The sequence below is a fragment of the Aspergillus niger genome (assembly GCF_000002855.4).
Source record: "Aspergillus niger supercontig An04".
Taxonomy (NCBI): domain Eukaryota; kingdom Fungi; phylum Ascomycota; class Eurotiomycetes; order Eurotiales; family Aspergillaceae; genus Aspergillus; species Aspergillus niger.
Window position 1 is genome coordinate 1,408,678 of NT_166539.1, and position 18,252 is coordinate 1,426,929.

General features: G+C 50.9%; 8 protein-coding genes across 8 annotated transcripts; 5 read left to right on the forward strand and 3 right to left on the reverse strand.

Moving 5' to 3' along the window:
* Positions 1-436: 436 nt before the first annotated feature.
* On the forward strand, positions 437-1,817 carry An04g05720 (uncharacterized protein; the record flags this gene model as incomplete). Its single annotated transcript, XM_001401899.3, has 3 exons — positions 437-446; positions 512-962; positions 1,019-1,817. The coding sequence occupies 3 exons, from the start codon at positions 437-439 to the stop codon at positions 1,815-1,817; spliced, it is 1,260 nt and encodes a 419-aa protein (XP_001401936.1).
* A 192-nt stretch (positions 1,818-2,009) lies between these two features.
* An04g05730 (uncharacterized protein) lies at positions 2,010-2,906 on the reverse strand (the record flags this gene model as incomplete). The annotated part of the gene is made up of 4 exons (XM_001401900.1): positions 2,010-2,189; positions 2,262-2,653; positions 2,721-2,796; positions 2,853-2,906. The coding sequence occupies 4 exons, from the start codon at positions 2,904-2,906 to the stop codon at positions 2,010-2,012; spliced, it is 702 nt and encodes a 233-aa protein (XP_001401937.1).
* A 663-nt stretch (positions 2,907-3,569) lies between these two features.
* Positions 3,570-4,665, forward strand: An04g05740 (uncharacterized protein; the record flags this gene model as incomplete). The annotated part of the gene is made up of 3 exons (XM_059747548.1): positions 3,570-3,964; positions 4,058-4,103; positions 4,159-4,665. The coding sequence occupies 3 exons, from the start codon at positions 3,570-3,572 to the stop codon at positions 4,663-4,665; spliced, it is 948 nt and encodes a 315-aa protein (XP_059600607.1).
* A 186-nt stretch (positions 4,666-4,851) lies between these two features.
* Positions 4,852-5,407, reverse strand: An04g05750 (uncharacterized protein; the record flags this gene model as incomplete). Its single annotated transcript, XM_001401902.3, has 4 exons — positions 4,852-4,872; positions 4,929-5,023; positions 5,192-5,288; positions 5,360-5,407. 4 exons carry the CDS (start codon positions 5,405-5,407, stop codon positions 4,852-4,854), a joined length of 261 nt encoding a protein of 86 aa, XP_001401939.1.
* Positions 5,408-6,069: 662 nt separating this feature from the next.
* On the forward strand, positions 6,070-9,528 carry An04g05760 (uncharacterized protein; the record flags this gene model as incomplete). Its single annotated transcript, XM_001401903.1, has 4 exons — positions 6,070-6,557; positions 6,631-6,710; positions 6,790-6,837; positions 6,905-9,528. 4 exons carry the CDS (start codon positions 6,070-6,072, stop codon positions 9,526-9,528), a joined length of 3,240 nt encoding a protein of 1,079 aa, XP_001401940.1.
* A 2,846-nt stretch (positions 9,529-12,374) lies between these two features.
* Positions 12,375-13,101, reverse strand: An04g05770 (uncharacterized protein; the record flags this gene model as incomplete). The annotated part of the gene is made up of 4 exons (XM_059747549.1): positions 12,375-12,432; positions 12,527-12,623; positions 12,698-12,895; positions 13,026-13,101. The coding sequence occupies 4 exons, from the start codon at positions 13,099-13,101 to the stop codon at positions 12,375-12,377; spliced, it is 429 nt and encodes a 142-aa protein (XP_059600608.1).
* A 328-nt stretch (positions 13,102-13,429) lies between these two features.
* On the forward strand, positions 13,430-15,782 carry An04g05780 (uncharacterized protein; the record flags this gene model as incomplete). The annotated part of the gene is made up of 11 exons (XM_059747550.1): positions 13,430-13,495; positions 13,677-13,769; positions 14,187-14,270; positions 14,359-14,506; positions 14,585-14,729; positions 14,791-14,904; positions 15,007-15,068; positions 15,234-15,300; positions 15,383-15,543; positions 15,635-15,703; positions 15,778-15,782. 11 exons carry the CDS (start codon positions 13,430-13,432, stop codon positions 15,780-15,782), a joined length of 1,014 nt encoding a protein of 337 aa, XP_059600609.1.
* Positions 15,783-15,907: 125 nt separating this feature from the next.
* An04g05783 (hypothetical protein) lies at positions 15,908-17,693 on the forward strand (the record flags this gene model as incomplete). Its single annotated transcript, XM_059747551.1, has 7 exons — positions 15,908-15,910; positions 15,969-16,056; positions 16,113-16,400; positions 16,505-16,643; positions 16,858-16,914; positions 17,210-17,323; positions 17,594-17,693. 7 exons carry the CDS (start codon positions 15,908-15,910, stop codon positions 17,691-17,693), a joined length of 789 nt encoding a protein of 262 aa, XP_059600610.1.
* Positions 17,694-18,252: the final 559 nt, after the last annotated feature.

The window sequence follows — 18,252 nt, forward strand, 5'->3', positions numbered from 1 at the left end:
CATCAAGATCACTAATCACTGCACTGCAGAACAGTACCAGACCATGTTTGCCTCTCATCTTTGGTCCTGCTGATCGCATGACGTACCAGTACGCATCACCTCCCAAAAAAGCAGCACATGCAACCACCTGAGCATCAGCCGTTCTGGTGCATTGCTTTTTCACATGAAACCGCTGCCTCGTGGACCGACATCCCGTGACCCGCCTCCGCGGAACAACGATGATGCGCATAAGCCTCGGTTCATTGTAGCAGAGCTGAGCAGCCAGCCGGTTTGATTGCAAGTGACCGGCTTTACTCCACGTTGCCCCAGATTCTTATAAGACCAGGAGTCCGGTTCTTTGTAGCTTCAGACCCCTTTAAACTATTCTCTCCTTTTCTACTGGAGATATCACTGGCGCATCTCTCTTCTACTTCTTCGAGTCTCCGTTGACGTCATCATGTCTTCCGGTAAGTCTACAGTAGCCTTTGTCGGTTCTCAAAAGGGCTCTAAACTAACGGCCACACTTTACTAGCCCAGCAGCGTCTTTCCCAAGTGGCCTCCCACTTCGGCCCTGGTGGCAAGAAGGGAGTCTCCGCCATCACGGAGAAGCACCCCGATGATATCGTTGTGACCTGCGCTCTGCGTACGGCTCTTACAAAGGGTGGAAAGGGTGGTTTCAAGGACACCGCTGCCGCCGACTTGCTGGCCGGTGTCTTCAAGGGGGTCATCGACCGCAGCGGCATCGACCCAAGCCAGGTTAACGACATCGCTGTCGGCTCCGTCCTTCCCCCTGGTGGTGGTGCGACGGAATTCCGTGCTGCCGCCCTGGTGGCGGGCTTCCCTGAGTCTACTGCCGTTAAGAGTCTGAACCGTCAGTGCTCTAGCGGTCTCCAGGCGATTGTGGACATTGCCAATGCCCTGAAATCAGGCATGATCGATGTTGGTATTGGTGCTGGTGTCGAGAGCATGTCGTCTCAATACGGGTAAGTTTCTGCTCCCTTCACCCCTCTATGATATGTAAGCTGACGAGCATCGTCAGCCCCGGTGCCGTGACCGAGTTCTCCGAGCTTCTCGAGGCCCACCCCGAGTCGGCCAACTGCAAGGTTCCCATGGGTGTTCTGTCCGAGCAGATGGCCAAGGATCGCAACGTCACTCGTGCAGCCCAGGACGCCTTCGCCGCCTCGTCGTACCAGAAGGCCGTCAAGGCCCAGAAGGCCGGTCTCTTCAACGAAGAGATCATCCCTCTGCAGGTCAAGTGGACGGACCCTAAGTCCGGCGAGGAGAAGACCATCACCGTCAAGGCCGACGACGGCATCCGCGACGGCATTACCCCCGAGTCGCTGGGCAAGATCCGACCTGCATTCGCCAAGGACGGATCCATCCACGCCGGAAACGCCTCCCAGATCTCCGACGGTGCTGCCGCCGTGCTGCTGATGAAGCGTTCTACGGCCGAGCGCCTGGGACAGAAGATCATCGGCAAGTACGTCGCTGCTAGCGTCGTCGGTGTCAAGCCTCTGCTCATGGGTATCGGCCCGTGGAAGGCCATCCCCGTGGCCTTGGAGAAGGCCGGCATCACCAAGGACGACGTGGATATCTATGAGATCAACGAAGCGTTTGCCTCGCAGTGCGTCTGGTGCATCAACGAGCTGGGTCTGCCGCAGGAGAAGATCAATCCCAAGGGTGGTGCGATTGCCTTTGGACACCCGCTCGGCTGCACGGGTTCGCGCCAGATCAGCACGCTGCTGACGGAGCTGAAGCGGACGAACAAGAAGATTGGTGTTAGCAGCATGTGCGTCGGAACGGGTATGGGTATGGCAGCCGTTTGGGTTGCGGAGTAAAGTAAAAGGCTGTAACTTAGATTGATGATTTGTTTTTCTTATCTCTAGCGATGTATCTATCTTATTTTCGTATATTCCAAGCTGGTCTTCACACCACTTTATATACCATACTGCAGAAGATTAGCCTCACAAATTGAAACCTACCGACCATTACTTACTGTACCTTTTAACATCCATTCCACCCCTATAGACTTAGATCTTCCCCCTAAACTTCCCAAATGCCTCAAACACACTCATTCCCCCCTCCACCGCCTCCTTGACCTTATCATCCATCCCCGCCAACTTCGGCATCAGCTCGAGAACCCGATCCAGCAAGTCCCGAGGTATAGCCACCACCCCTCCTTCCTCGTAATCGCAGAAGATGATGTCTCCCTGCACACACATTAGCCAACCCAACCCAATTCTCAAAACACTTACAACAAAAAGAAAGAAAGAAAGACATACCTCCCGTACAGTAACCCCCGAAACACACACCTCCCCACCCATCTCGCCCGGCTTCGCCTCGGCCCCACTCCCCACCGTCGACCCTCCCCTCGCCCAGATCCCCAATCCAGAGGCCTTGAGCTCCGCGCGATCGCGCACTCTTCCGTCGACCACCACGCCGAGCACCCCCCGAACTTTCATCCGAAGGGCCATGATGCCTCCGACTACGGCGCAGTGCTGGTCTGGGGGTTGAGAGATGACAAGTATTGTATTTGGGGTGGTGAGGTCGGACCAGTGCGTGGAGGGTGGGATGCTGCTGCTGGTGGGGGTGGGGTTGGATTTGGGGATGAATTGAAGGGTGCTGGCGGGGGCGATTAGTTTGGTGGGTGTGGTGGTGTTTGGAGGGTAGGGGGCTGTTTTTAGTAGATGGGGTTTGTTAGTAATTTGGTAGCGGTGGTGGTTGACGATGGGTGTATATACTTAGGTCTGCGATGTAGCCTGCTCGGGGTGGGGTATTTGAAGGGACGGATTGGAGTTTGAGGAGGGCGTCGGAGACCTGGTTTTCATGAGTTAGTAGTGTTTGATGGGTTGAATATGGTTAAGGGGATGTACATCGCAGGCCGAGTAGTTGTGTAAGAGGGAGATCTTTTCTTCGAGGGTCGACATGGTGGCTGTACTGGATTGAAATGAGTAGATAGTAGATAGTAGTAGGCGGAGTATAAGGTAGCAGATTCATATATGAGGGGCATGGATAAGAGTATATACGAACCGTGAAATCCGATCAGATAAGCTGCAAAGAATCCTTCTTGCATAACCGAGGATCACTGCATTGACATCATGTGTCGAGCAGATCTCTTAAGTAGTCACAACATCCTACTGTGTAAGAGTCACACAAGATAGATACTAACTTCAGTTTCCATCCATTCGACCGGATCAGCATGCATCGCGTCTGCTAAACTCCGCTCCTCTCTTCCCCATTTACCCGATATCACATTGTGGTACTTTTTATTCCATAGATAAATACCATATTTCCCCTCGGATCGTCCCTGACAATGCCACTCCCGAACATTGGATAGATGTGGGGGAACCATCGGATCCAGTCGAGTCAGTCTCCTCCAATTAATTATCAAATAGTATCTGCTTTAGTTTAGTTCCTGGGGTAAAACTCCCCGTCCGCAAAAATGCCGCCGGATCTCCGTAAAGTCCCTGACAGCTGGCTTGGCCACATTTCAGTTCCTGATATCGCCAGAATACACCTTTCATTTACTCTCTTCTTGGATAGAGCCACATACATACCCTCATAGTAGATTTGTGTATATCATATCCACTATGGCATCAAATACCTACACCCCCGACCAACTCACCCTTTACCTTGAGCGGATCCACTACGGCTCCAACACCAGCAGACTAGAACAACTACAACAAGCCGTGAAGAACGACCCCCTCGGTACCCTATTCGAGATCCAACGGCGCCATCTTACTTTCATTCCCTGGGGTAACTCAGCCCTGCATTACTCCAATCACCGGACCATCGATATCCGTCCTGCATGCGTGTTCGAAAAGCTGGTCACGCGCAAGCTGGATGGCTACTGCATGGAGAATAATACCCTGCTGCATGGGATATTGAAGTCTCTGGGGTATGCTGTCTATGCTACGGGTGGGAGAGTGTGTTTGGCTGCGACGGGGCGGGCGGAGGAGGGGTTGGAGAAGTTGTATACGGGGATGTAAGTTATTTTCCTATACTAGTAGTATTCCCCATGGAGATGGAAATGGAAGGGTTGGGTTTGGCTGGTCTAAGTATACTAATGATGGTATAGGTCGCATATGGTGCTGATTGTGCTGATTGATGGGCAGAAGTACGCGGTATGTATCTAGGTATCCTACGGGGTAGTGACTACGAAGCTAATGGTATATGCAGGTGGACGTCGGCTTCGGGGGTAATGGGCCTACCCGGCCTTTGCCGCTCAAAGAGGATTCCGTTTCGGTCTGCATGGCTCCGACGGAGATGCGTCTCGTTCATGAGGCCCTGCCTGAGTACGTGGACCAGACGCAAAAGGTCTGGATCTATCAGATCAGGTATACGCCTGACAGTAGGTGGATTCCCATGTACTCGTTCCTGGGGACGGAGTTCCTGCCCCAAGATTTCGAAATTATGAACTATGCGACGAGTCAGCGGCCCACGAGCTGGTTCACGCAGTCGCTGGTTTGTGCTAGGATGTTCATGGATGAGGCGGAGAGTGAAGTGCAGGGGATGTATATTCTTGCTGGGCGGGAGGTGAAAAAGAGACAGTTTGGACAGTCGGAGGTTCTAGAGACGCTGGAGAGCGATGCAGATCGCGTCAAAGCTCTGGCAAAGTGGTTTGATATGCATCTTCGCGATTATGAAGCGGAGGCTATCCGCGGTTTTGTATCTGAGATCAAATAGATGTCGGTTTGGAAACAAAGGCTAAGATAGAATCTACCTGGCGGTGTACCCAGAGCCGGCCAGATATCTTTTATAGTATGATACAAACAATCTTTCATTGCGTGGATATTTCTCTCGAAAGTAATGCGGCCGAATAAATAAGGAACAGGCGGGAATAATGACATGACGTGTGACAACCCATGCTGTCTAGAAAATCCGTTTCTCGATCTGCCATGGTTCAGTATTTTGCTTCGCTCACTGCTGCTGATTGTGCTGGTCCGTACCTTCCAGGGGTTGCTGAGCTCGAATCCCTTGGGAGCTTCCGGGTTGCTCGATTGTCCTCGTTTCGTGCCCGTGATTCTCAGGTCTCTCTCCATCACTGGTAGGTGGGGGGTGTCGAGAGTTAGCTCGCTGTTTCTCTTTCAAGATCGGAAATAGGAGATCTCCAATTGGATGTTGCACGACATCAATCGAGGTTATAACATACTTTGCTGTAAAAGAGTTAGTACGTCTGATCCCGGTCGCATCGGGTAAGTGGCAGGTTCACTTACTCTATCCCACTTATCCTTGTTCCACCGCGGCATCTTGCCCTCGTTGTCCCATCTCCGGATAGCCCACAAGCCGGCACCGCCGACAGTGAACGACTGTGTCACGCATTGGTCAGTACTTACCACGTCGAAAACAAATGGGGAGAGGAAATGGTCGCTGAACGTACTCCGATGATGATGCCGAAGGGAAGGAGAGCCTCGAAAGGGACACCCATGATGACGATAGGAGTCAAGGAGACAGGAATAGAGCAATGCACAAGGCTCAATTGGAGTAGCAGCGAGGGGAAAGGTGAAGCTGGTGTGGCCGCGGGAATCCGCCGTTCGTCGACGAGGTCTGGAGGTTGGCCCAAAGCGGTTTAGGCGGGACGGCTGAGTCAGCACGGCCGTCAACCTCACAGGCAGGAGAAGGGGCAAAGAGGCCGCCGTCGATTGCGTTGATTGCGCAAGTAGACTTGAGACGGCGTTTCCCTGGCTGTTACACGCGTCTACTTCTGCTTGATCCGGAGTATCTGCTCTTTTCGTGGGAACGGTACGTTTTCCGCCCTGTTGCTACACGTGTTGCTTGCCATTGTCCGCTTCCCGCTGCTGCTACCTACTCCTCACTGACCTTGCTTGGAAAGCATGCGCTTGCTGTAGGGAATCGAACTTTCTATCTTGCGTGGATTCCCCTTTTACAGTGCGTGGTCTTCAGAGCTGTGGCGCCCCAGGCAATTCGTTCTATGCTTCCCGATGCCCGTTTCACGCGGCACCAGATGATCGTCTACTTTCGCGGGGAGCCTGAATAGCCTCAACTCTTGGGCTTGCCTTGTATTTCAAATCCCCGAATCATTATCTGGCGACTATTGTGACAGCCCTGGCGACCACCGTGACATACACTATGCCGGCTATCGTACCGCTGGCCAACGACCCCGGGTCGAAGACCCCGGCGGATATGGTGGACAGTGACCAGGACGCGGAGGGGGAGGAGGAAACGGACCTGTATCAGATGGATCAGCAGCTTCAGGATGCCGCGCACCGCGCTTTCACCGGAGAGGCTGCGGACGATGCTGCGACTGGCGACCTCGGGGAGGATCAGGACGCAGAAGGGGAGCCAGATAACGAGATGAGTCTGGTCGGAGATCAGAACGATACCGAGCCGGTTGGCGCAGTCAAGGTGCCTCAGAATGGCCAGTCTGCCGACGACGAGGACGCAGCTTCGGAGGCCGCTGACGCGGAGGCAGATCCGGCGTTCGAAAACCAGAGTGATAGCGACCAGGAAGCGCACCGTTCTTCGTCGAGCAGTCAGGAGTCCGATGAGGAGTGGGAAGGCGAAAGCAATGACCAGGAGGATGCGGAGGCGGAGACAACGGTCCGCGGAAACTGCATGTGAGTGGGGACCTGGCCCATGCCTTGTTCGACAATATACCCATGGAATCTAGGCTGACGACTGGATCGATAGATTTTGTGGACAAGATGAAGATAATGACCCGAGTGAGGAGTTCGAGGAATATTTGACATGCGCAGTTTGCGGCGATCATTGTACGTTGGGTTGCGGCCCCATCCAAACTATAATTTCCCCGGATATTGGGCGATCATTACTGACTCGGCAACCCGGCAGCTCATCGGCAGTGTGCTCGCGAGCAAAACGCACTAGGAGATGCAGAAGGTACGTTGCTTTTTGAAACAAATTGTCTCTGGAAAGTCCGAGGGGGCCCTTGAGCTGACTCGTTTAGATGCCAACCCGTGGAGGTGCCCGACGTGCGTCCGCGAGAAGTTGAAGCCTAGTGCGGAAGAGGGCGCGGCGCCGCAACGGAAAAACAGACAGAAAAACATGCGCAAGGAGCTCCTGCCGGCTCATACGGGTGAAGACGGCTCCGACTTTCATTCAATTTTCAACACAGTCACTGTCAACGAGGAACTGTTGAATAGCTCTCGGTCGCTGCGAAAGAGAAAGACCGTGTCCCTCTCCGCAGAGATCGAGGAGCATGCACCTGTGCTTCGCAAACGGCAACGCCAGACCCCGTTGCGCTACGATCGTGCGGACTCCCGCGAGCAGATGGCTGAGACAGTTGATGGCATGTCCCCAGTACGGACTCGTTCGCGACGTACGCGTAGGAACGAGCAAGAGCACTGTCGCGTGGTGTTGAAGCAATTTGAACGTCTTGTGATGGCGTTTCGCCTCAACGAGTCTAAGCTCTCTAAGATTCTCAATTCTCGCAGCAGGTCACAGATGAGAAGCAGAAGGACCCCAAAGCCACCACCCGTCGCTCACGAGCCACAGGCTCATTTTGCACCGATCACACCTGCCTCTTATTACACACCATTCTATTCATTTAGCGACCGTGAGACCGATGAGCTGAAGGGCAAACCGTACGGGGGCATCCTGTCCGAAGCGGATGCGGATACCTCCAAGACACTGCCAACACACCTCGACCGCGAAAGGTTCGAAAAGGCCCGCCAAAAAGCGGAGGAAGAGTGGCAACGACGAGCTCTAGAAGCCGAGAGCACAGGCGAAACTGTACAGCATGCGTCGCAGAAGGTGTCCGGACCCCCATCTAGAATTAAGTACATCAACTTCGGCGGCTACGAGATTGAGACTTGGTACGCTGCACCATACCCTGAGGAGTACAGTCGCAATCGCATTCTCTACATTTGTGAATTTTGCTTGAAATACATGAACTCAGACTATGTCGCGTGGCGCCATAAGCTCAAATGCCCGGCGAAACACCCTCCGGGAGATGAGATTTACCGTGAAGGGTCCATATCGATTTTCGAAGTTGACGGACGGAAAAATCCCGTTTACTGTCAAAATTTGTGCCTGCTCGCCAAGTTGTTCCTGGGCTCGAAGACACTCTACTATGATGTCGAGCCATTCCTGTTCTATGTCATGACGGAGTTTGACGATTTGGGCTGCCATTTTGTTGGCTACTTCAGCAAAGAGAAGCGCCCTAGTTCGGCGAACAATGTCTCTTGCATTCTTACACTCCCTATTCACCAACGGAAAGGTTACGGGAACCTCCTCATTGACTTCTCGTACTTGCTCACGCGCATTGAAGGCAAGACGGGCTCCCCGGAGAAGCCACTCTCTGATATGGGCCTGGTTTCTTATAGGAACTACTGGCGTCTTATTCTATCCTACCAGTTGCGGAGTCAAAGGACGCCACTCAGTATAACCGAGCTATCTGAGCGGACCGGTATGACCGCAGACGACATCGTGTCCGGTCTGGAAGCCTTGCGGGCGCTTGTCAGAGACCCGGTAACAAAGACCTACGCCTTGCGGCTTGACTACAGATATTTCGAAGAGTGCATCGCCAGCTGGGAAAGCAAAGGGTATGTCCAGCTTAACCCCGACGCGCTCGTTTGGACACCTTACATCATGGGTCGGAGTAACCAATCCCAATTTGATCGCGCCCCGTTACACGCCGTGGCACCCCGCGAGGGTCTGGAGGATGAAGAAAGTGAGGACGTGAAGGAGTCTGGGAACGAGGAAGACCAGCAGTCACCAACAGATGCTGGCGACTCTAAGGAGGATGGCTCTGGTCCTCCGATCACGAATGGGACTGGCGACGCCGACTCCGAACAGCTTCCCACTGAGCCAGCTGGACCTCCTTCTACCGATATGCTCTCTAAAGTGAACGGCTTCCGCCATCCGATTACGGCATCCGCAACCTCGAGTACACCGGCCGAGTCCAATCCCGCTGGAGACGTCCCTGCCTGGAGATTTGAGATTTATCCTCCTGTGCAAGCACCATCGCATAAAAAGCGTCCTGGCCGACCGTTTGGTAGCAAGTCTTCCAAGACGGGCGGAACTCCAATCGCTGTTCGAACCAGTGGCCGTAACACTCCCAGACGAGCATCCGTTTTGACGTCCGTGACCCCTTCTGCAAATCCAGCTAGTGTTCGGCGCGGGCGTAGCGCAAAGCTGATCGACTCCCCTGCGGTGGATTCTACGAGCGCAGAGCCGGATGGTATTGAGAACGAGCCGTATGATGATATGGAGAACACACCGGCAGATGGGCCGGATACGACGTCCCAGACCCATGTATCCACCGAGCCCGAACTGAGCGCCAACCCAGCTGTCGGTGAGGATGAGCTGCCCACATCCAATGGCACTACGGATCCGGAGAATGAAGCGGCCGAGACGCCTAATGTCGAGCCTGTAACCCCTTCCAAAGGCAAGGGTGTGGAGGGTAAACCCAAGCTCACCAAGTCGGTTAGCCGCAAGTCCTACGTGGAGAAGCTTGAGCTTATGGTGCCTGCCGAAGACACCGCTCTATCGGCGCACGAGAACGGCGTTGCAGACAAAGCCGAGCGCAACGGTACCGACGCGGACGGAGACGCTGTGATGGAGACCTGATCCTGCGACATTGTCAAGGGACTCGAGGTTTCGAATGCATTTCCAAAAGATTTTCTTATTCACGAGGCATTTCCCGGGGCGTTCTTTGCGACTTACTATTGTTGGGCGTGGGGTGTTTTTGTTTTCTTGACTCTCAAGTCTGGCTCTGGACTTTGCTTACGGGGATACACTTCATGACTTCACCTACTTGGCTTTGTCTCTTTCTGCCTCTCTCTCTCGTCTATTTGTTCTCTCTGCACATTGTACCAAGCAAGGAGTGACGGGGTCATCCGGAGTTTTTGGGTTCGTCTCTTCCTTCGATGCACACTTCAGTGCATTGCCTACTTACTACATCAATTTCACAGGGCTGTTTTGTTTCGGGTCCTGTGAAACCTTTCCATATTACATCCCTCCCCCTTTTCTTTTCTTAAACATTTCTCTTCGCCCACCATTGCACACCACTCATGTGAGAATTTGATTTTATTACACTTAAACGTCCTTGCCTGTTGCTTCATTATGTGCGTTACTTCCTCTTCTCACTTAGCCTACTTTTGTAACGTAGCTTTTCTCCCACCGGGAATGGGATCTGATCTCATACCAAACCACGAACGTCGCTATCTACCTACCTACCTGCAATCTTCAAGGTTTAAATTTTTCAAATAACCAACTAAAGCCATCCACAATCGAACAAGATAGCTTTTGATCTAGATCTCCAGGGCTACAACATAGACACCCATTAACCACACAAACCCCAAATCGATAAAAAGGTATGCAAAGCCACAAATACACTTTCCCTCCAACGTAAGGGCACCAGAAATTCCCCCTACCCAAGAAGGAATGCGAGATCCCTCCGATCCTTCAGAAAACTCAATCTGTCTTCTTTCCCCTCTTGGTCCACTAAAACACCAACTAATTAGCCACATTCTTACTAAACAGATACTACTTTGCTTGCAGCGCCACACCGCCATCGGAATATGGGGGCGTTTTTGTTTGCCCCGGAATGTGGCTGAAACAGGTTCAGTTCCGCTTTCGGTAGGTGGACGTCCCACAACCTTGCCGTATACCGTAAGCAAGTAACTAAGTGCTGCTACTACATTCAAGATGGGATATTGCAAGCGGTTGGATGGGGGGTTCCTGGAGATTGGAACAGAAGGTACCTACTTTGGTTACAGTACAGATATATCATTATTATGTCTATTCTAGTGAATACTTACTGAGGAGGTGATGATAAGTAGTAATTAGTGCCAAATCAAGCAAGACTAATTCCTCCAATGAAAAATGAGAGACCGTTTTTAATTCAATCAATCGTTTCTTCTTCCTTCGGAGGTAGACCGAGAGAGAAGGCAAAAGAAAAAAAAAGAAAATAATAAAATAATGTAGAATAAAAAAAAAAAGAGAAGAAGATTATATTAGACAAGGTAGAGAAATAAAAAAAAAAAGGCAAGGCAACTTAGAGTTTGGCCAGGTGGTTCTTGCAGATAACTTGCAGCGTTGGATTTGAGGGGAGAAAATGAGAGCAGTTGAAAGAAAGAAAAAAGTGGGTAAGGTTGCGTGAGAGTAGATTTCCAGGAATTCATCCAGAGACAAGAGGAGTCTGAAAGTTTACTTTGCATTTACTTTGTAGATACGGAGAGTAACTTAGGGTGTACTTCTTGGACTTTTTCTCGTGGGAATATTTTTCTTTTTCTTTTTTTTTTTGTTTATTTGGTTTATTATTTTATTATTTTATTTGGTTTTATTTCTTCTCTTTTCTTTTTTGATTTGGTGAGGGGGAGTGACTTTCGCTGCATGCGTTTTGTGTTTTCCTCTTCTTTTTGGGCTTAGGAGGGGAGGGGTATGGCCCTTGCCTAGGTAGCTACCTACCTACTTTGTTACTATCCTTCTACTATGGAGTATCTATCTTTGCTGTAGAAAGTGCGCAGTATACTCTTACTCTGTACAAATACAATATAATTATCCCTTTTTTTTTTTTTTTTTTTTTTTTTTTGCTCTCTCTTCCCGGTGGCTAAAGACTCGAAACATAGCGAGATTGACCATCTACAAAATGCCCCTCTCGGGCGGTGGCGGTATACTCAGCAGCAAGGAATGTGGCTTCGAGGTCAGCTTTTGGAATCCTTTTCCGAGGAATCCCCGTTCGGGGTTAGTGGCTTATTGATCTACTCACCAGGCCAGAGTACACGGAAATCACAGCACTGTGAGGGGCGCACAGGTTGATTTCATTAGTACGAAATGGATTTAGAGAGAATCCTGGATACCGTGTAGAGTTGAGCCCGGTCGTTTCCCTCTTCTGATCAGTTACTAGTAGGTTACAGGTCATCGCGTTGCTGAGTGGGACCACGAAGCACTCGACGGGTAGGACTTTTCTCAAGTCCCCAGCCAGAATGAACCGAGGTGTGGCTCATGTGCCGAGCAGCTCCGGACTTCCTGCACATCGTACTTAATCCTGTGCTGATGTGGCGATGCGGCTGGCATGTACAGTACGTCTGGGCTGCATTCATGGTGGTGATAGTGTCTGCTAGGTACAAGCCCACCCACCCCCCGTGTGGTGCAGTGGAGATGCTGTTTCGCATCCTGCGATCTCGACTGCATGTTTGATGGAGAATTTGGAATTTCACATGCCCCATTCATGACAATAGCCATTGTGTGGAGTGTTTGTACAGCGCTGCGTGATGACGTTCGATCTGGGCTGGGTTGGCGGTGAATGGCGATGGTTTGCTCTGTGCCTCAATTCATCCCTTCCAGGAGGAAGGAAAAGGATATGGAATCAAAAGCTTCGGCCGAAAAGAGGGACAAAGGAAGTCACCATATCTGATCCTGGAGCAACGATAAGTCAATCAATCGATAATAATGGCGAGCCCGTCATCGAATCAATTAGCGGATGAGAGGCGTCTTAGCCCGTCTGACCTCTCGGATTCTGTAGATGATCTGTCAGTTAGTCAGGAAATTTTCTCTCCGGCCCATCCCCTCCTCCCCGTCGCCGTACTTCGTGCAATCATCTAGCCTTCTTCTTACAAATCACCCGGCCTTCCCTACTGATGCTTTCTGATCGCTTCGATAAAGGCTTCCCGGGGTCTTTTCGGGGTCTTCGATAGGCCCGGATCCCTGTTCGGGCACTCCTTAGTCGGACCAGCTGAGGCGTCGATAATTATTACTCGCGATTAGCGAAGGATTAAGATTTTCTTTTGTGCACCTTCCGGCGCGGACGATGCAATGGAAGAAGGACTATTCTGTGGATGGAACCCCGGCCGAACCGCGATCAGGAATTCTTGTTCCAGTAGTGAATCAACAATCACAAACAGGGACTGGGCGGGCCTCGGCTGCCGCCTGGAGCTCCTGAAGAACCGGCGAGGAGCGAACCCAGGAAGTTCTAGCCTCCAAGGAACATACCCTGGGTCAGATCTTCTTGAAATTCGGAACCGCCCCCAGACCCCGAATAAGCATAACTGTAGCGTAGACTAAGCGTTGATGAAAGTCTGGTTCGGACTGGGGATGTTCGGCGGACCGCTGTCAACAATAACCAGGAAAGGTTTCGCTCCCCGTGCTAGCTGGAGTCTGGACAGAAAGGCAACCGCTTGGGTCCGCCGAACACTTCATCGTGCATTTAGTCGGTGTCCCCACCGGATATGTAAATGGTCGAAAGGGGAGAGAGGGTCAACTGTTCGATTGTTGAGAGACAGGAAAAGGAGGGGGGAAATGTGCGAAAAAAAAAATTAGTTCCTTAGTGTTGGTGATTCTCTGGCGCTTCTCTTTTTTTCCAGTTTTCCTTTTATTTTGTTTTTTTTTTTTTACCTTAACTCTCTTTTCTAAGTCATTTGCATTTCTTTACCCACCCTGATTTTATCAGTAATTTTTTTCTTTCCCCTCTCCAGAGTTCCTTTCGCTGCTGTCTTTCTGTGGTAATTTTCACCTCCCTAATAGGGTCATGGCGGTAGGGAAAATATTCCTTCAAACTAAGAATCCACAGTGGGCTTTCCACTGCCTGTTCTCGGTGTGTGTGTGTGTGTATCTGTGTGTGTGTGTGGGTGTGCGTCTGTGGCTATTCGCCCATTCAGCGTCCGTCAATCAACGATAATGTCCATCCCAAAGCTTCATTGTTTCGTTGTCATGACTCGGTAACCTCGTACATTCTGCCATCAAAACGTGGCATTATCGGTACACTTGTGGTGTAGGAATTTTTCTTGGCTAAAGGGCGCCATGGTAGCATCGCATCCGAAGACTTGCTGACAGGTCTCTCTGTCTATGGTGTCGATCAGTCCCAGCGTGTGTTTCTGTGAGTGTAAGTGTGTGCTCCGTACCCATCCACAAGTGATGAATGGACTAGAGCAGGTCTTCCTTGGTTTTACTCCCCATTTGCTGCCCCATTATACTCCGTACTTGGTTTTTTTCTTTTCTTTTTCTTTTTTTCCTTTTACCCTCCTCTCTTCTTTTCCCTCTCATCCCTGCTTACCTCCGTCGTCAATCGGATGGCTTCATTGAGTCGTGCGGCGGACAAAATAAACCGCAATAATCGTCAGAAATTCCTATCAACCTTTTTTTCTCCACTGGTTTCTTTTTTTTCCCGTCGGGGATGGGTTTCGTTCCTGACTTGCAGGTACCATGTCCAAAGCTCCGCTATCCTGGACCTCTGCCCATCCATATCCTTACAAACTCAGGCATTGGTCTATGCCACCCTTGCATAGGGATTGCCAATCATCGGACGCATGCTTTTTGCTGATCCTTCCTACGTGATAATTTTCTTGATGAACCTCGGACTTCTGTCTGAGGTAATGCCAACCTCTTAGGGATGATAGTTGAGCCCGTCGCTGCGCTGAACGAAGAAATACAGTATCTCAGCCGAAGTTGATCATCCAGTTATGCTTGACACTTGGCAAATGGCGAGAATCGCGATTGTGGGCTCCTGGAACCAGTAGCTTCGCAGTTGATGCGGCTAGATGCAGCTGCCACTACCACCTAATAAGATCCAGGATCCGTACGCAATGCAACGCATCTGAGGGGAAGGGTGAAAGGTTTCCCCAGGAACCCCCCGAAAATAGAAAGGGTACAAGGGGAAAAATAAATGAAAGGTCGGGGGAAAAAGGGCCAAAAATCAGATGGGAAATCCAAGGGGGAAAAGGCGCTGTACGGAGGAAACAAGGAAGCGTAATTCTCAGCCGCGCTTTTACACAGCGTGAACCAGGAACCCTCAGATTATGCATGGAGAAGCTGCGTAGTCCAACCAGATGGTCAACACTATTTAAGTAAGGTTAGCTCTTCATTGCTGAATCTCGCTTAGGCAAGTGAGAGGGAAGAATTGCTCTCGACGATCCCTCTTTTTCAGAAACGACTCATGCATGCTTACTTTCTCAACGCCGCATCAGCCCAGCGATCCGATCTCTGGCGGCCCGGCTCTGCTGAGGGGTGAGCGCCCCGTTCCCCGAGATCGAATCAACCTTCCAGCAGCGCAACAGTATGAATGTATGAGCGGGACGCAAGCTCTGCGACCTGCGTGTCAAATTCCAGGCAATGTGATGCATCTCTCGGGCTAGGTCCCAGGAATGCAGCAGCAGCAGAAGCTAAGAAAGGTTGACTTTCAAGCCCGACCTGTTTCCCCACGCCTGCACGTTGAAAAGAGGCCCACTCCCACCTCTGGTTGACTATCCTCATTGTGATCGATTTCATATTTATTTTATCTGTTCCTCTCTTTCATATTCTTTTCATTTCTTTTTCTTCTCGTGTTCCGGCCAGAGTGGTGGTGGTCCACGATCGTCAGCTTCCTTTCACTTGGAGCGTCGTCGCTGAGGGAATCCCCATCTTGTGAACATCGCGGGGTGAGAGATATCAAGATAAGGGGTGGTCAATCCCGCTGTCGTACAAAAATCAGTACAGAGTGAGACAGCCGAAGGTCGAAGAGAATAAATCCCCGAGCAAAGGGATTTGGAATTTTGGAATTGGCTGCAGCCTTTGCTGTCGAGGGGAAGACGAACAGACAGGGGATGGGCCCTCGTGACACAGACCGGGGTTGGCAGCAGCAGCAAAAGCAGCAACACTTCGTCGCCGGTCTTCTTGGCCAAACCGCATCGCCTTGAAACTACCGCCCAAACTCTCTTCCTCCATACCTCCTCTCTCCAACATCTTTGGGGATCAATAGACAAGCCGGTGCGCCCTCCCCGAACAAACCCAAGCAATACCACGCGACTAAAGAGCGGGTACAGAATAGGTAGGCAGCGTCCAAAAGCCTCAAGTGTCGAATTGCTTGAACAAAGTTAATTTTGATTGACGGATCAGCTCAAGTCTAACAAAGGGCTCAAAGGATTATTGAGTGGGCCTTGGGGCCCTGAACCCCTCCTGCCGTCTTCTCGACCTTGGATCTTCCCTTTGTCTAGAAACACGGTTCCCAGTGGATGACATAAGAGGTCAGTCAATGGTTCGTCGTGTCCTTGTGATGCTGTGTCGTTATTGATCATGGTAGCGGTGGTGTGAAGGGGAGTGAGGTGATGAAGAGGGATGATGTTGCTGCTTATGATGCTGACTCCTCGGCCGAAACGCAGAGAAACTTTGATAGGCGGATAAGTAGGAGCCAACAACTGAAAAAGGGCGACGGACTAAAGGGCCTATCTACGGATGAGCGTCGCTCTCCCTAAAACAGCGCAAAGATAACTGGCTTCTTCTCAGTACAGTGCTAGAGGAACGACGAAACAGTACGAGTCCGACTGGAGACTTTAGACGCGCGCACCGACCAGCATCAAACAACTTCACGGGCGTCAAATCAAGACCTGGAGACCCTGTGTGGCGCCTAGATACGGGTCTGATCACTTGCATAGCCGGCTCCATCTCCACGCGCACGAGACCACGCCGTTGCGCGTGTGGGTTGGGGAATTGCTCGGGGAAGGGGATAGTGGCTTGCCGCAAACGCGGTGGATTTCGTGCCTAACTCGAACCAGTGGTCTGTTGTCAGTTCTCAGACGATCCAGCCAAGAAGGAGGGAAGTAGACTTTCAGTCTTGCGCAGGTGGCCGCAGTTTGGATGCGACTTTTTGTCATTTCCCCTCCCTCGCTTTTTTTCCTCGGGACTTGCCAATGTGCGCATCATCTCCATGTCGCTGCGGTTCCTGTCGGATCGTCAAGGCTGATACAACACCCTAGCCCGCATGCCCAACCGTGGTTGACCTGACTGGGAACGATACCATTCGACGGCCGAACAGTGGCCGGCGTTGCTCTGCGATTTCCGGTACAGCTCCACTAGGCCATTTGTCTGGTTCACCCTTCAGCTGGCTGTCCTCTTGATTACCAGTAAATTTTTACCCTAGACTTCCTAATTTTGACACACCACGGGCACCACGCATTTCTTTTCGTGGATTTTTGTGCGTCAGAGACCTGTCAGAGGCGACTTTGTTGACCCATCGTTCAGCTACCGTCTGATCGCTGGGCGGTGTTCAATCCCGCCACACCTAGTGCTCGCTCGCTTCAAACTACTATTGCTGCTGCTGCTACTATTATTATTCATTTGACTTTTGGGCAAATTTTGTTTTGAAGGAGGGGCGCGAAAATTATTTTGTTTTCCGCTTGAGTTGGTCTGTGATTTCCCTCAATTATTATTTTTTTTTTCTCTCTTTACTCGGCCGCGCGATCTGTGATGTCTAGACCCGGGCGTCCATTTGAATGACCCAAACACCACGGTCGCAGCAGAGCACCATTTGGATTCCCGGAATTTTCTTCAGGTGAAGGTGCCAAAAGAAAGATTGGCCAGGCACCCACGACGTTTCATCCTCACGTGAAGAATATCCCTCCAAGGGTGTTGAAAAAAAATATTACTGGGAAGACTTCGAAAGAGCCAAAGGGTGAAGGGAAAAAAATTTTTTTTTTTTTTCTTTAAGGGAAAGGAAGTCTTTGAATAACACGCAAAAACAAGTGAAATAAAACAAGACCGACACATAAAGAGAGGGGAGGAAAAAAAAAAAAAAGGAAGCGAAAAAAGAGAAAACCAAAAGAGTTTAATTGGAGAAAGAAAAAAGGAAAAAGAAAAAAGAAAAAAAAAAGAAAGAAAATTAACAAGAGGAAAATAAAGAAAAGTTGACGAACACGCTTCTACTACATTATTTTCGAATCAGAGCCGCAGCAACAACAGCAACAGCAGCAGCAGCAGCCGCAAAACCCAAGCAGCTTTACTCCCCTATAAGAGCCAAAAGAAAGCAGCCCAGTCACAAGTGAGAAGAGGTGGAAAAGGAAGCAAAGCAACTTAGTTAGCAATCCACTTGGGTCGAATTGGCTGGTTAAGGTTTGTCTGGAACCGTGCTCGGCTGGCTCTTGCCGCTTGCATTCTGACGACACCATCCATCTTTTTCTTCCTTCTCGGCGCCGTTTTCGTACCGCATTCGCCTCATTGCAGCTCAAAAACTACTTGACGGTGCTACTGCAATTTCGGCCATCCTTCCCAGCGTCCCGACGCAAGTGGCAGCCCAGACGGTGTTTTCCTACGGATTCTCCACTCCGGAAGTTGGGTCGAAGGTCCAGCTCCAGCTGCTACGGACTGACTAACTAGTCAATCATACCGTCGTGTCCCATCTTTAACCAACCCCAACTCCCCTCTTTCACCCCCACCGTGTATCATTCTCTCTTCTAGTGCTTCGTCGAACCACAAGTCGCTGGCTGCTAGGTTCCAGAGACCCGAACTCTTCTTCCCTGCTGTTAATCCATCGGTTCATTCTTTGTTTCTTCATCATATCTCACTTTTCCCCTGGCCACCTTCTGTTGTTCAGACGTGGTTCGC